This window comes from Octopus sinensis, linkage group LG14, assembly GCF_006345805.1.
Source record: "Octopus sinensis linkage group LG14, ASM634580v1, whole genome shotgun sequence".
NCBI lineage: Eukaryota > Metazoa > Mollusca > Cephalopoda > Octopoda > Octopodidae > Octopus > Octopus sinensis.
This window is the reverse complement of record NC_043010.1, coordinates 50,840,338-50,852,667: the sequence shown is the minus strand read 5'-3', so window position 1 is coordinate 50,852,667 and position 12,330 is coordinate 50,840,338. Positions and strand designations below refer to the sequence as shown.

The 12,330-nt window shown below is 38.7% G+C and overlaps 2 protein-coding genes across 2 annotated transcripts in view; both read left to right on the top strand.

Moving 5' to 3' along the window:
• LOC115219346 (zinc finger protein 234-like) overlaps window positions 1–2,103 on the top strand; it is a 30,918-nt gene extending 28,815 nt beyond the window's left edge. The window contains exon 2 of the mRNA XM_036509382.1: window positions 588–2,103. Coding sequence (XP_036365275.1) covers window positions 588–1,425 — 838 coding nt within the window. The 3' untranslated portion in view covers window positions 1,426–2,103. The remainder of the gene's footprint in view (window positions 1–587) is intronic.
• Window positions 2,104–11,322: 9,219 nt separating this feature from the next.
• Window positions 11,323–12,330, top strand: part of LOC115219186 (zinc finger protein 732-like) — a 40,893-nt gene continuing 39,885 nt past the window's right edge. The window contains exon 1 of the mRNA XM_029789301.2: window positions 11,323–11,833. The gene's annotated coding sequence lies outside the window, so the exon portion shown is untranslated. The remainder of the gene's footprint in view (window positions 11,834–12,330) is intronic.

The window sequence follows — 12,330 nt, the reverse complement described above, 5'->3', positions numbered from 1 at the left end:
TTATCATACTGAAACAACTGTGGATAACCAATATGTATTAAGACGTCTATCATGATGATAATCCTGAGATAACTGTTTGTCTCTTGGAATGTTCTTATCTACAATATTCATTAAAAAATACTCACTAAAAGGTACTCGTTAGAATAGCTTTTAGTGTACCCATTTTGAAAGAAACGTAACAATACAGTGTGAAGTAACACCTTTCTCTGTGACATTCGTGGAGAGTAAATAAATAAGTATTGTTATTGTGGAATATGTCAAGTATCATTTCTCGTGTAATTATCAAACAAATACACATGAGGTCCACGGTTACAGATATTGATAACGTTCATTCTCCCTTTTCTCATTAGGAAGTGTGCTACAGAAAGATATTGGTGTTCTGGTAATACCAGATAAGTTTCCAGAATCGAATCAAAGAGGAGGTGTGGAATTTATAGAAAATTATTTTCACTTAAAGTTTTGTTGTCCACACACGTGTAGATGTTGCAGTGGTAAATCCAGTCATTGTGAAGTATTTGTCAAGGTTTGATTTTTAAAAATGCACAAGAGAAAACTCATTGTAGAAAGACGATTTTGTGAAAAAAAAGTTGGAAATCATTTGTAAATGACATGGCTCTAGAAACGCACAGAAGAAGGCACGCCGAAGAAAGGTCCTATCATTGTGATATTTGTGGGAAATCATTTTTCGTTGTTGGGTATTTAAATAGGCACAAACGAATACACTCTGGCGTAAAGCCATATCATTGTGAAATATGCGGGACATCTTTTCTCCGTAATAGCCATTTGGAAAGACATGTGAGGATACATACGGGGGAAAAACCATTTCAGTGCGAAATATGTGGGAAAAATTTTGCCCGTAGTAGCCATGTAAAAATTCACGTGAGGACACACACGGGAGAAAAACCCTTTCACTGCGAGACGTGTGGGAAAGCATTCATTGAGAATAGTAGTTTAAAATCACACATAAGAGTCCATACGGGAGAAAAACCTTTCCATTGTGAAATATGCGGAACCGCTTTCAGTCAAAACAGTACTTTAAAAGGACACGAACGAATACACACGGGGGAAAAGCCATATCGTTGTGAAACATGTGGTAACTCTTTTAGTGATAAGAGTACTTTAAAAGTACATAAACGAATTCACACGGGAGAGAAACCGTTTCAGTGTGAAATATGCGGGGTCTCTTTTAGTTACAAGAGTACTTTAAACGGACATAAAGCAATGCACACGGGAGTAACCCCATATCAGTGTGAAATATGCGGGAAATCTTTCTGTAAAAATACTACTTTAAAATCACATAAAAATCTACACACTGGAAAAAGGCCATATCAGTGTGAAATATGCAGGAAATTTTTCTCCAGTAATTCTTCTCTTATAAATCATAAACGCAGTCACGCTGGAGAACATGAAGCTACATCACTGTGAAATGTTTGGAAAACTTCTCTGAATTCTAAACTTGTCGCCCATAAACAAATACATTCCATATCATTGTGAAATATGTAAGAAATAATTCAGTAAAAGTTTGATTGTAAGTCTCGTGCGCGCACACACTCTCTCCCACTCTGTCTGTCTGTCTCTTGTTATTGTAGAATGTATTAAGTATCATTTCTTGTGTAATTATCGAACAAATACACATTACAGAAAGGTAATTGGCATTCTGATGATTCCAGATAACTTTTTCAGAATTTAATCAAAGAGGAGATGAAGAATTTTGAGAAAATTACTTTTAATTTAAAGTTAATTTATTAAACTAAAAAAAATATCATTAAAGAAATTTGTTCAAAAACAATTGCATCATGGTATTGTGATTCTTTATTTTCTTCTATTTATTTAAGTTACAATGTCTTTCACCTCACATGTATAACTTTGGTAACTGGCAATCTATGCTGATATAAATACTATTCTCATGAAATAATAATAATACCAAACAATTAAATATTGTCATCATTGTTTTTAATGTCCACTTTTCCATGCTTGCATGGGCCAAACAGAGTTTACTGAGACAAATTTTGTACAGCCACATGCCATTTTTTGTCACCAACCCTTCCTTATTTCCAAGGAAGGTAATATTTTTCAGTGGCCTAACATGTTTTTGAAGAATGAGACACAAACATACATTTACTCTCACTTGCACATACATACACACACACACACACACACACACATATATATATATGGTTAGTGAGAGCTGTGCGGGCCATGTATAGGGACGCCGCTAGTAGGGTGAGGGTTGGAAATGAGTACAGTGAAGAATTCCGGGTAGAGGTAGGGGTCCACCAAGGCTCAGTACTCAGCCCCCTCCTATTTATCTTAGTCCTCCAGGCAATAACGGAGGAATTCAAGACAGGATGCCCTTGGGAGCTCCTCTATGCTGATGACCTTGCTCTAATTGCTGAGTCGCTATCAGAACTGGAGGAGAAGTTTCAGGTGTGGAAACAAGGATTAGAATCGAAGGCCTCAGAGTCAATCTAGCTAAAACCAAAGTCGTAATCAGTAGGAAGGTAGACAAATCACAAACACCTTCAGGTAGATGGCCCTGCTCGATCTGTAGAAAAGGTGTAGGTAGAAACTCTATAAGATGCACCAAGTGTAAGCTATGGACACATAAGAGATGCAGCAATGTCAAAGGAAGGCTAACTAGGAAGATGGTTTTTGTATGTGGCAGATGCTCAGGAACAATAAACACTGAAAATGCTCTGAGACCAACTTCCGTCACTTTCCAGGGAGAAAAACTAGAAATAGTTGATAGTTTCCGTTACCTAGGTGACCAAGTCGGCAGCGGGGGCGGTGTGCTGAAAGTGTAACTGCTAGAGTAAGAATAGCTTGGGCAAAGTTCAGAGAGCTCTTACCTCTGCTGGTGACAAAAGGCCTCTCGCACAGAGTGAAAGGCAGACTGTATGATGCGTGTGTATGAACAGCCATGCTACATGGCAGTGAAACATGGGCCGTGACTGCTGAGGATATGCGTAAGCTCGCTAGAAATGAAGCCAGTATGCTCCGATGGATGTGTAATGCCGGTACTCACACTCGGCAGAGTGTAAGTACCTTGAGAGAAAAGCTGGACCTAAGAAGCATCAGTTGTGGTGTGCAAGAGAGACGTTTGTGCTGGTATGGTCATGTGGCGAGAATGGATGAAGATAGTTGTGTGAAAAAGTGCCACACCCTAGCGGTTGAGGGAACCTGTGGAAGAGGCAGACCCAGGAAAACCTGGGACGAGGTGGTGAAGCACGACCTTCGAACTTTAGGTCTCACTGAGGAAATGACTAGAGACCGAGACCTCTGGAAGTGTGCTGTGCGCGAGAAGACCCGGCAGGACAAGTGAGTCCACAACCCGTGGCCTTCTACATGGGATGGAGCCAGCCTATGTATGCATACCTTCCCTTCTTGGGACACAAAACTCTACTTGTGAAGACGTGTTGAGGCAAGTGAGGATCAGAATCGAAATCGATCAATGGAAATTGCGGATGTGCTACCAGTGCCGGTGGCATGTCGAAACTCTGCTTGTGAAGACCCATTGAGGCAAGTGAGGATCAGAATCGAAATCGATCAATGGAAATCGATCAATGGAAATTGCAGATGTGTTACCAGTGCCGGTGGCATGTAAGAGAACTTTCCGTTTCGCGACCGTTGCCAGCACCGCCCCGTTTCGTGTCCGTTGCCAGCCTCGCCTGGCCCTCGTGCCGGTGGCACATAAAAAGCACCATCCGTTCGTGGCCGTTTGCCAGCTCTGTCTGGCACCAGTGCGGGTGGCACGTAAAAAGCACCCACTACACTCATGGAGTGGTTGGCGTTAGGAAGGGCATCCAGCCGTAGAAACACTGCCAGATTTGACTGGGCCTGATGAAGCCTTCTGGCTCACAGACCCCAGTAGAACCGTCCAACCCATGCTAGCATGGAAAACGGACGCTAAATGATGATGATGATGATGATGATGATGATATATATATATATATATATATATATAAATATGTATGTGTGTGTATCATCATCGTTTAACGTCTGCTTTCCATGCTGACATAGGTTGGACGCTTTGACTGAGGGCTGGTGTGCCAGATGGCTGCACCAGGCTCCAATCTGATCTGGCAGAGTTTTTACAGCTGGATGCCCTTCCCCATACCAACCACTCTGAGAGTGTAGTTGGTGCTTTTACATGTCGCTGGCACGAGGGCCAGTCAGGCGGTACTGGCAACGGCCATGCTCAAATGGTGTTAATTTTTTGCGTACTGAGATTAAAAACTAAGGTCATGTAGATTTTAGAACATTTATGAATAGAAGGTCTTACAGCTGTTTCCAGGATATTTATCATATCCCTTCATCAGAGACGGTGTGAGAGGATGGTTAAGAAATAATTAATTTAGATAAAATACAAAACAGAGAGTGAGGTGGAGGAAAACAAAATAGATGTGAGATATGTAGGGATATTGAATTTGTAGATCCAACATGAGGGGGTACCCAAAGGTAAGCAGAAATGTTTATCTTGATATGAGATCACCATATCGTGCACATATGGTTGTGATGCATGTGCCTAGTGTACCCTTAGACGGGTAGTCATGATAGGTATACTGGGCTTTGTATATTTTACCCCAGTGTCACTTTGATGGCATGCACTGCTCTCTCACTCATAATAATAATAATAATAGCATCAGCAAAAAAATACCTTAGGAATCAGAACCCAGGGTTGGGTTCAAATTTCTATCGGGACACCTGATGAAGGCTGGAGAGTAAATCACCTGAAATGTGGTAACAACAAACAAGATGAGGACACATTTCCATCCAATGTAAATAATGTAAATAGTATATTGTATCATATATTACATATTCCACAAACAGTGTGCAACTAAGAAATTAATAAAGCAATATTCCTTGAAAATAAAAGTACCAAAAGAAATTTGTGAAGATTTTTCTCAAATTCATGGTACTAAAAATTAAAACATCAATTGTAAAAGACGCAGGAGTGGCTGTGTGGTAAGTAGCTTGCTTACCAACCACATGGTTTCGGGTTCAGTCCCACTGCATGGCATCTTGGGCAAGTGTCTTCTGCTATATCCTCGGGCCGACCAATGCCTTGTGAGTGGATTTGGTAGACGGAAACTGAAAGAAGCCCATCGTATATATGTATGTTTGTGTGTCTGTGTTTGTCCCCCTAGCATTGCTTGACAACCGATGCTGGTGTATTTACGTCCTGGTCACCTAGCGGTTCGGCAAAAGAGACCAATAGAATAAGTACTGGGCTTACAAAGAATAAGTCCTGGGGTCGAATTGCTCGACTAAAGGCGGTGCTCCAGCATGGCCGCAGTCAAATGACTGAAACAAGTAAAAGAGTAAAGAGTAAAGAGACCCAAAACGAGAAGATCTGAATTTTAAAACTTCAAGTCACAATACGAGGCAGTACTGTATTTCTTGGAACGTCTACAGCAAATGTCTTTAAACTGATAGACCACTGAAAACCAATTTAAAAGTGCATCATCATCATTGTTATCATTGTCGCCATCAAAATCATTGCTGCCGCCACCACCACCACCACCACCTCCTCCTCCTTCTTCTTTGTTGTCATTGTCATCATCATTTATCATCCACAGTTCTATGCTTCCATGGGTAAGAAAAAGTTTATTTAAGGCAGCGAGCTGGCAGAAACGTTAGCACGCTGGGCAAAATGCTTAGTGGTATTTCGTCTGTCTTTACGTTCTGAGTTCAAACTCTGCCGAGGTTGACTTTGCCTTTCATCCTTTCGAGGTCGATAAATTAAGTACCAGTTGCGTACTGGGGTCGATCTAATCGACTAGCCCCCTCCCCCCAAATTTCAGGCCTTGTGCCTAGAGTAGAAAAGACAAAGTTTATTTGAAGAAGATTTTCTATGGCCCGATGCCCTTCTTGTCACCAGCGCTTACCTGTTTCCAAGCAAGCTAATACTTTCCCATGGCCAAACATGATCTGGTAGAATATTGGGAATGAATAGCACTGCCTTTATGACCGTGAGACTCATTTACGACTATCATGCAATATAAAGACAAGGAGACACAAACACACTCATACACACACACATGATGGGCTTCTTACAGTATTCTTCTATTAAATCCGCTCACAAGGCTTTGGTCAGCCTAGGGTTATAATAGAAGGCACTTGCCCAAGGTACCACGCAATAGGACTGAACACAGAAGCATGTGGTTGGGAAGCAAAGTTCTTAGCACACAACCAAAATCTTATCTCTCTCTCTCTCTTTTATTCTTTTACTTTTACTTGTTTCAGTCATTTGACTGTGACCATGCTGCAGCACCGCCTTTAGTCAAGCGAATCGATCCTAGAACTTATTCTTTGTAAGCCTAGTTCTTCTTCTATCATCTCTTTTGCTGAACTGCTAAGTTACGGGGATGTAAACACACCAGCATCGGTTGTCAAGTGATGTTAGGGGGACAAACACAGACACACAAACATATACACACACATACATTTATATATATATATATATATATGCATATATACAACGGGCTTCTTTCAGTTTCCATCTACTAAATCCACTCACAAGGCTTTGGTCAGCCCGAGGCTATAGTAGAAGACACTTGCTCAAAATTGGCTTTGAGGAGATATGAACATAGAATTTAAAGAGCTAAGAGATGGAACAAATACCAGAAGGTATTTTGATTGATGATCTAACAATTCTGCCAATTGACTGCCCTTTTAGTAGCAATTACAATATTAATTTGCTTAGCTTAATTCCTTTTTAATTTCATCTATAAAGTACCAACCAACACTGGGACAATTTTTCCTCTCTCTCTCTCTCTGGCTCAGCTGCTTGAATAAGCTAAGGCAGGAGCATTCCTACTGCAGTCCCACCAATAACTCCCACACAACTATAGACACAAGAAAAAAGAAACAACTTTGGTCTACCTTCCTATATTTTTGTTCTTACTTCAACTACATTTCTGACAGATTCCCAAATGCTTGAAATTGTTTACAGATTTTGAATTATCCATCTTAAAATTCCTCTCTGCTGCCATCCTCCACCAAAGTGTTTCCACCATGTGTTAATTTTATTCCGCTTTATGTGAATGTGTTTCATCACTCGTATTTATTTTTGTTTTTGTTATACAATTTCAAATATTTTTACTCTTTTAATTTTCTCAGTCATGTGACTGTGGCCATGCTGGAGCACTGCCTTTAGTCGAGCAAACTGATCCCAGGACTTATTCTTTGTAAGCCTAGTACTTATTCTATCGGTCTTTTTTGCCAAACCGCTAAGTTACGGGGGACGTAAACACATCAGCATCGGTTGTCAAGCGATGTTGGGAGGACAAACACACACACACAAATATATACACATACATACATATATATATATATATCTACATATATACGATGGGCTTCTTTCAGTTTCTGTCTACCAAATCCACTGACAAGGCTTTGGTCAGTCTGAGGCTATAGTAGAAGACAATTACCCAAGGTGCCATGCAGTGGGACTGAACCTGGAACCATGTGGTTGGTAAGCAAGCTACTTACCACACAGCCACTCCTAATATATTTTAAAATGTTAACTAAAATAACTTCATAGGACTATCAGAATTGGTGTGTGATTTCAGCATATTAACTGATCAATGTCTTAATGTATTTAAGAATTAGCAGCAACAATACATGCTAATATAAAAGAAATAAAAGAGATGTCAGCTGTAAGCCTAAGTGAAGATATTTCATCATGTAGAGTAGTAAATTTGAAAAGAGTCTGATATGAAGCAGAGGGGACACTTAAGTTGTCTCAAGTATTGGTAGCTTATAGACTATACTGTAAAGTCATGAAGTTTATGACACCACTCTGTTATGTCAGATTTACAAATATAGGCACAGGAGTGGCTGTGTGGTAAGTAGCTTGCTTACTAACCACATGGTTCTGGGTTCAGTCCCACTTATTGGTACCTTGGGCAAGTGTCTTCTACTATAGCCTTGGGCCAACCAAAGCCTTGTGAGTGGATTTGGTACACGGAATTGCAAGAAGCCCGTCTCTCTCTCTCTCTCTATATATATATATGTGTGTGTATATATGTTTTTGTGTCTGTGTTTGTCCCCTCAACATCGATTGACAACCTATGCTGGTGTGTTTATGTCCCTGTAACTTCACAGTTCAGCAAAAGTGACTGACGGAATAAGTACTAGACTTACAAAGAATATGTCCAGGGGGTCGATTTGTTCGACTAAAGGCGATGCTCCAACATGGCCATAGTCAAATGACTGAAACAAGTAAAAGAATAAAAGAATGGTACTTTCTCCATTGGTTGTCTACACCTTTGCAAGGGACTATTGTAGTAAATTACAATATAGAACATAAAACAGTAATTTTTCAGAGTAAACCTGTACAATTTTTACTAAAAAAAAAAAAAAAAACTCGGATTTTTTGCATGGAATCAAGTACCCCGACCTCCTAATATGCTGCAAATCCCTTATTTTGGTTTGGGAAAAGGTCCTGGATTCATTGGAATTTTTTTTTCATTGAATGGGACTATAAAAAAAAATGTGATTTTCATTTATTAACAATTGTTTTGTTAAATATTAACTGAATTGAAACGGATTTATGTTAAATCAAAAGGGACAGTTGAGAAACCTTTATATATTTCAGGCACAAAGGTTCACCGTCAGAAGTGAACTGTTTCGGAATGTGGGTGTATGTAGATCCTGCCATTTCTCATCAAACCGACATCTACATAGACTCACATTTCTAAGCCGTTTACGTCTGATGATGGGCCTTTGTGCCTGAAATACATTAAGGTTACTCAACTTTACCTTTCGCATTGTTAGAGGCTCTCCATGGTTAATATAGGGCGTAACAAATATCAGAAAATCAAAAAAAAAATGTGTGTAATAGGTGTAAAACAACTTCCTATGAACGAATATGAAAAAAAAAATTCGCGCACGCGAAAGGGGGGTGGGGGAGAGGCCTTGGAAAATTCACATCGGGAAGTTCCGAAAGCGTCTGAGGGCTGACCCGGGCACCAAAACAAAAAAAAAATAGTGTAATATGTGTAAAACAACTTGCTCTAAACGAATATGAAAAAAAAAATGCGCTCTCGAGAAAGAGGGGGTGGGGGAGAGGCCTCGGAATATTTATATCGGGAATTTCCGAAAGCGTCTGAACCGAGCACAAAAACAAAAACAAAAACAGCGTAATAGGTGTAAAACAACTTGCTCTAAACGACTATCATGAAAAAAATGCGCGCTCGCGAAAGGGGGGTGGGGGAGAGGCTTCGGAAATTTCACATCTTCAGTCCACGGCCTTTAAACTAAGAAAAAATAGTGTAATTGGTGTAAACTACTTGTTCTAAACGAGTATCAAGAACACACACTCACACATGAATCATAAACTCCGTATTTCGCAAAAAAAATAATAAAGAGAAGAAATTCTGGAAAAAGTGAAGAAATGTTGGATCTCATTCCTTGGTTAAAGCTATTTTAACATTAAATTTATGCTTTTCTTTGAAATAGTTCAGATATATGCAATTCTTCTCACTTATTAAGATGCATTTATCAGAAAAAAAGAGACAGAAAAAATTATTATTTTGTGTCAATCCTTCCCTAATTATCCTTTATTAATTAGTTTTGGCGTGTATTTTTTTCCCCAAATTATTTTTTTTTACCTTTACAACACTGTTTAGTAAAGCAATTAATTATCTTTATAATTTGCATATTTGACTTATTAATCAAAATTCTCTAGAGGTAATATATACTAAGTAATGCATCCTTCATTTATGTGTTCCGTTCTGTATTATGCATGCGTGACTGTTTGTATGTAAGTGTGTTTAACTGTGCACATGAATGTGAATATTAAAGAACATATTTATTTACTATGATTGTTATTTTCAGAACAAATAAATCTTTGGCTGTTATGTTATTGATGTTATTATTATTGCTAGTTAAAGGGTGGTGACTTGGCTGAATATTTTGAGTCTTGTAGTATGTAGTTGTTTTAGTCAATATCTGAGTTCAAATCCAACTCATTTCTTTATCATCATTATCGATGGACCACTCAAAGAGGTATGTATACATTATCATTTTCGTAACATAATTTCTGTAGTATTTCAAGATGTTTCTGACACGTATTTTGATTCACATGGCGGAGATCCAACATTTCTTCACTTTTTCCAGAATTTCTTCTCTTTATTTTTTTTTTTGCGAAATACGGAGTTTATGATTCATGTGTGAGTGAGTGTGGTTGAACTACTACCGTAGAACAAGTAGTTTTACCCTAACACTATTTTTCTTAGTTAAAGGCCGTGGACTGAAGATGTGTTTCCGAAGCCTCTCCCCCACCCCCCTTTCGCGAGCGCGCATTTTTTTTCATGATTAAGGTTAGAAGCAAGTTTTACACCTATTACGCTGTTTTTGTTTTTGTTTTTGTGCCCAGTTCAGACGCTTTCGGAAATTCCCGATATAAATATTCCGAGGCCTCTCCCCCACCCCTCTTTCTCGAGAGCGCATTTTTTTTTTCATATTCGTTTAGAGCAAGTTGTTTTAACATATTACACATTTTTTTTTTTTTGCTTTGGTGCCCGGGTCAGCCCTCAGACGCTTTCGGAACTTCCGATGTGAATTTTCCGAGGCCTCTCCCCACCCCCCTTTCGCGTGCGCGAATTTTTTTTTCATATTCGTTCATAGGAAGTTGTTTTACACCTATTACACACATTTTTTTTTGATTTTCTGATATTTGTTACGCCCTATATTAACCCTCTCCATTATTTATTTTATCTCTTCGTCAATCTTTACGTTCTGAGTTTAAATTCTGCCGAGGTCGACTTTGCCTTTCATTCTTTCGGTGGTCGATAAATTAAGTACCAGTTGCGTACTGGCGTCGATCTGATCGACTGCCCCCCACCTCCCCAAAATTTCGGGCCTTGTGCCTAGAGTAGAAAAGATTATTTATTTTACTTCTGTATCCCAATGCTCCAAGCAATCTACAACGTTCTTCTTTCGGATTTATATTTTATTTTACGCGACGTATTAAATAAAAACATATATCTTTCTTTGATAAAAAAAAAAAAAAGACTCGAATATATTTCATAAAATGTCAAATTCCGCCGAGGTCGACTTTGCCTTTCATCCTTTCGGGGTCGATAAATTAAGTACCAGTTATGCACTGGTGTCAATGTAATCGACTTAATTCGTTTGTCTGTCCTTGTTTGTCCCCTCTGTGTTTAGCCCCTTGTGGGTAGCAAAGATATATATATATTTCATAAAATGTGAATACAATATTCAAGGTTCCGACCAAGAATAAAATTTTGTATAGAGGGGGCACTAGATTATCGTTTAGTTAAGCCTATCGCGGACAAGGGAAGTCACTCTACGCCGAAGAGAACGTAACGAAAATCTTAATTTTATTCCTTTTTAACATCTTTCTTCATCTATTATTATAATTCTGTTCCGATAGAAGATGCCGTATAGGATCATGCTAGTCTTTAGTAGTGCACCCGTTCTGTCAGCTACTCACTTTAATTTGCCAGCTGCTACGACCCTGTGAGAGGAATCGTTAGTCGAAGACCCAAGACGGGGCTTATAGCCTATAGAAGGAGATGTTTTTAGTTACATGCCTTTTAGTGGGTGCTTAGTCGCGAAGATTCTGTATTATCAATAGGTATCATTTTATTCATACGTTTAAACCATAAATGCTTTTCAGTTTAATGTGTCCTTTAAAATACCCAAATCTGTTGTTATACACCACTTCGTGTTTCCAGTAATTCACACGATCGATAAACAGTGCACCTGCATGAGGTTGTTCATAATGATAAAGTCTAGTTTCTTAACATCGAAGGACAGGAATCTTCAGCCTCCATTCTGTTAAGAATGTGCTCATATCTCGGTATGTGGTGTGGCCATCTGAAGGCCCTTCTTTTTTTTTTTTGTTAATGTTATTGTTTTTGGATTGATTTTAAATTGTTGATGTTTTTCTTCATAAATGGCTTATAAATCTGCATATAATTTGTGTGGCAAGATCTGATTTTGGTAAAGAGAGGTGGGATGAAAATCTTTCTTGGTTTCCAGCTTCCATTTTGAAATCTAAATTTAACTCTTATTTACTGGTTTCTTTGTAAATGTATCGAGAAATGCTTTTAATCGCAAACGTCTTTTATTATTTTTTTTATACCAACTTAAAAGTCGACAATTTTAAACGCCTGCTATTTCACATAAATAACTCTAATGCATACCAAATAGAAACATATTCGAGGCCACGAGCGCATATTGCACAACTACGTGTACATCAATTAGTGAAAATCTGCCAACGATTCTTTGAAGCGATAGACGATGAGTGGAATCATTCTTTTCTTGTCATAAATAGTTAACACAAAAGAACGTGAC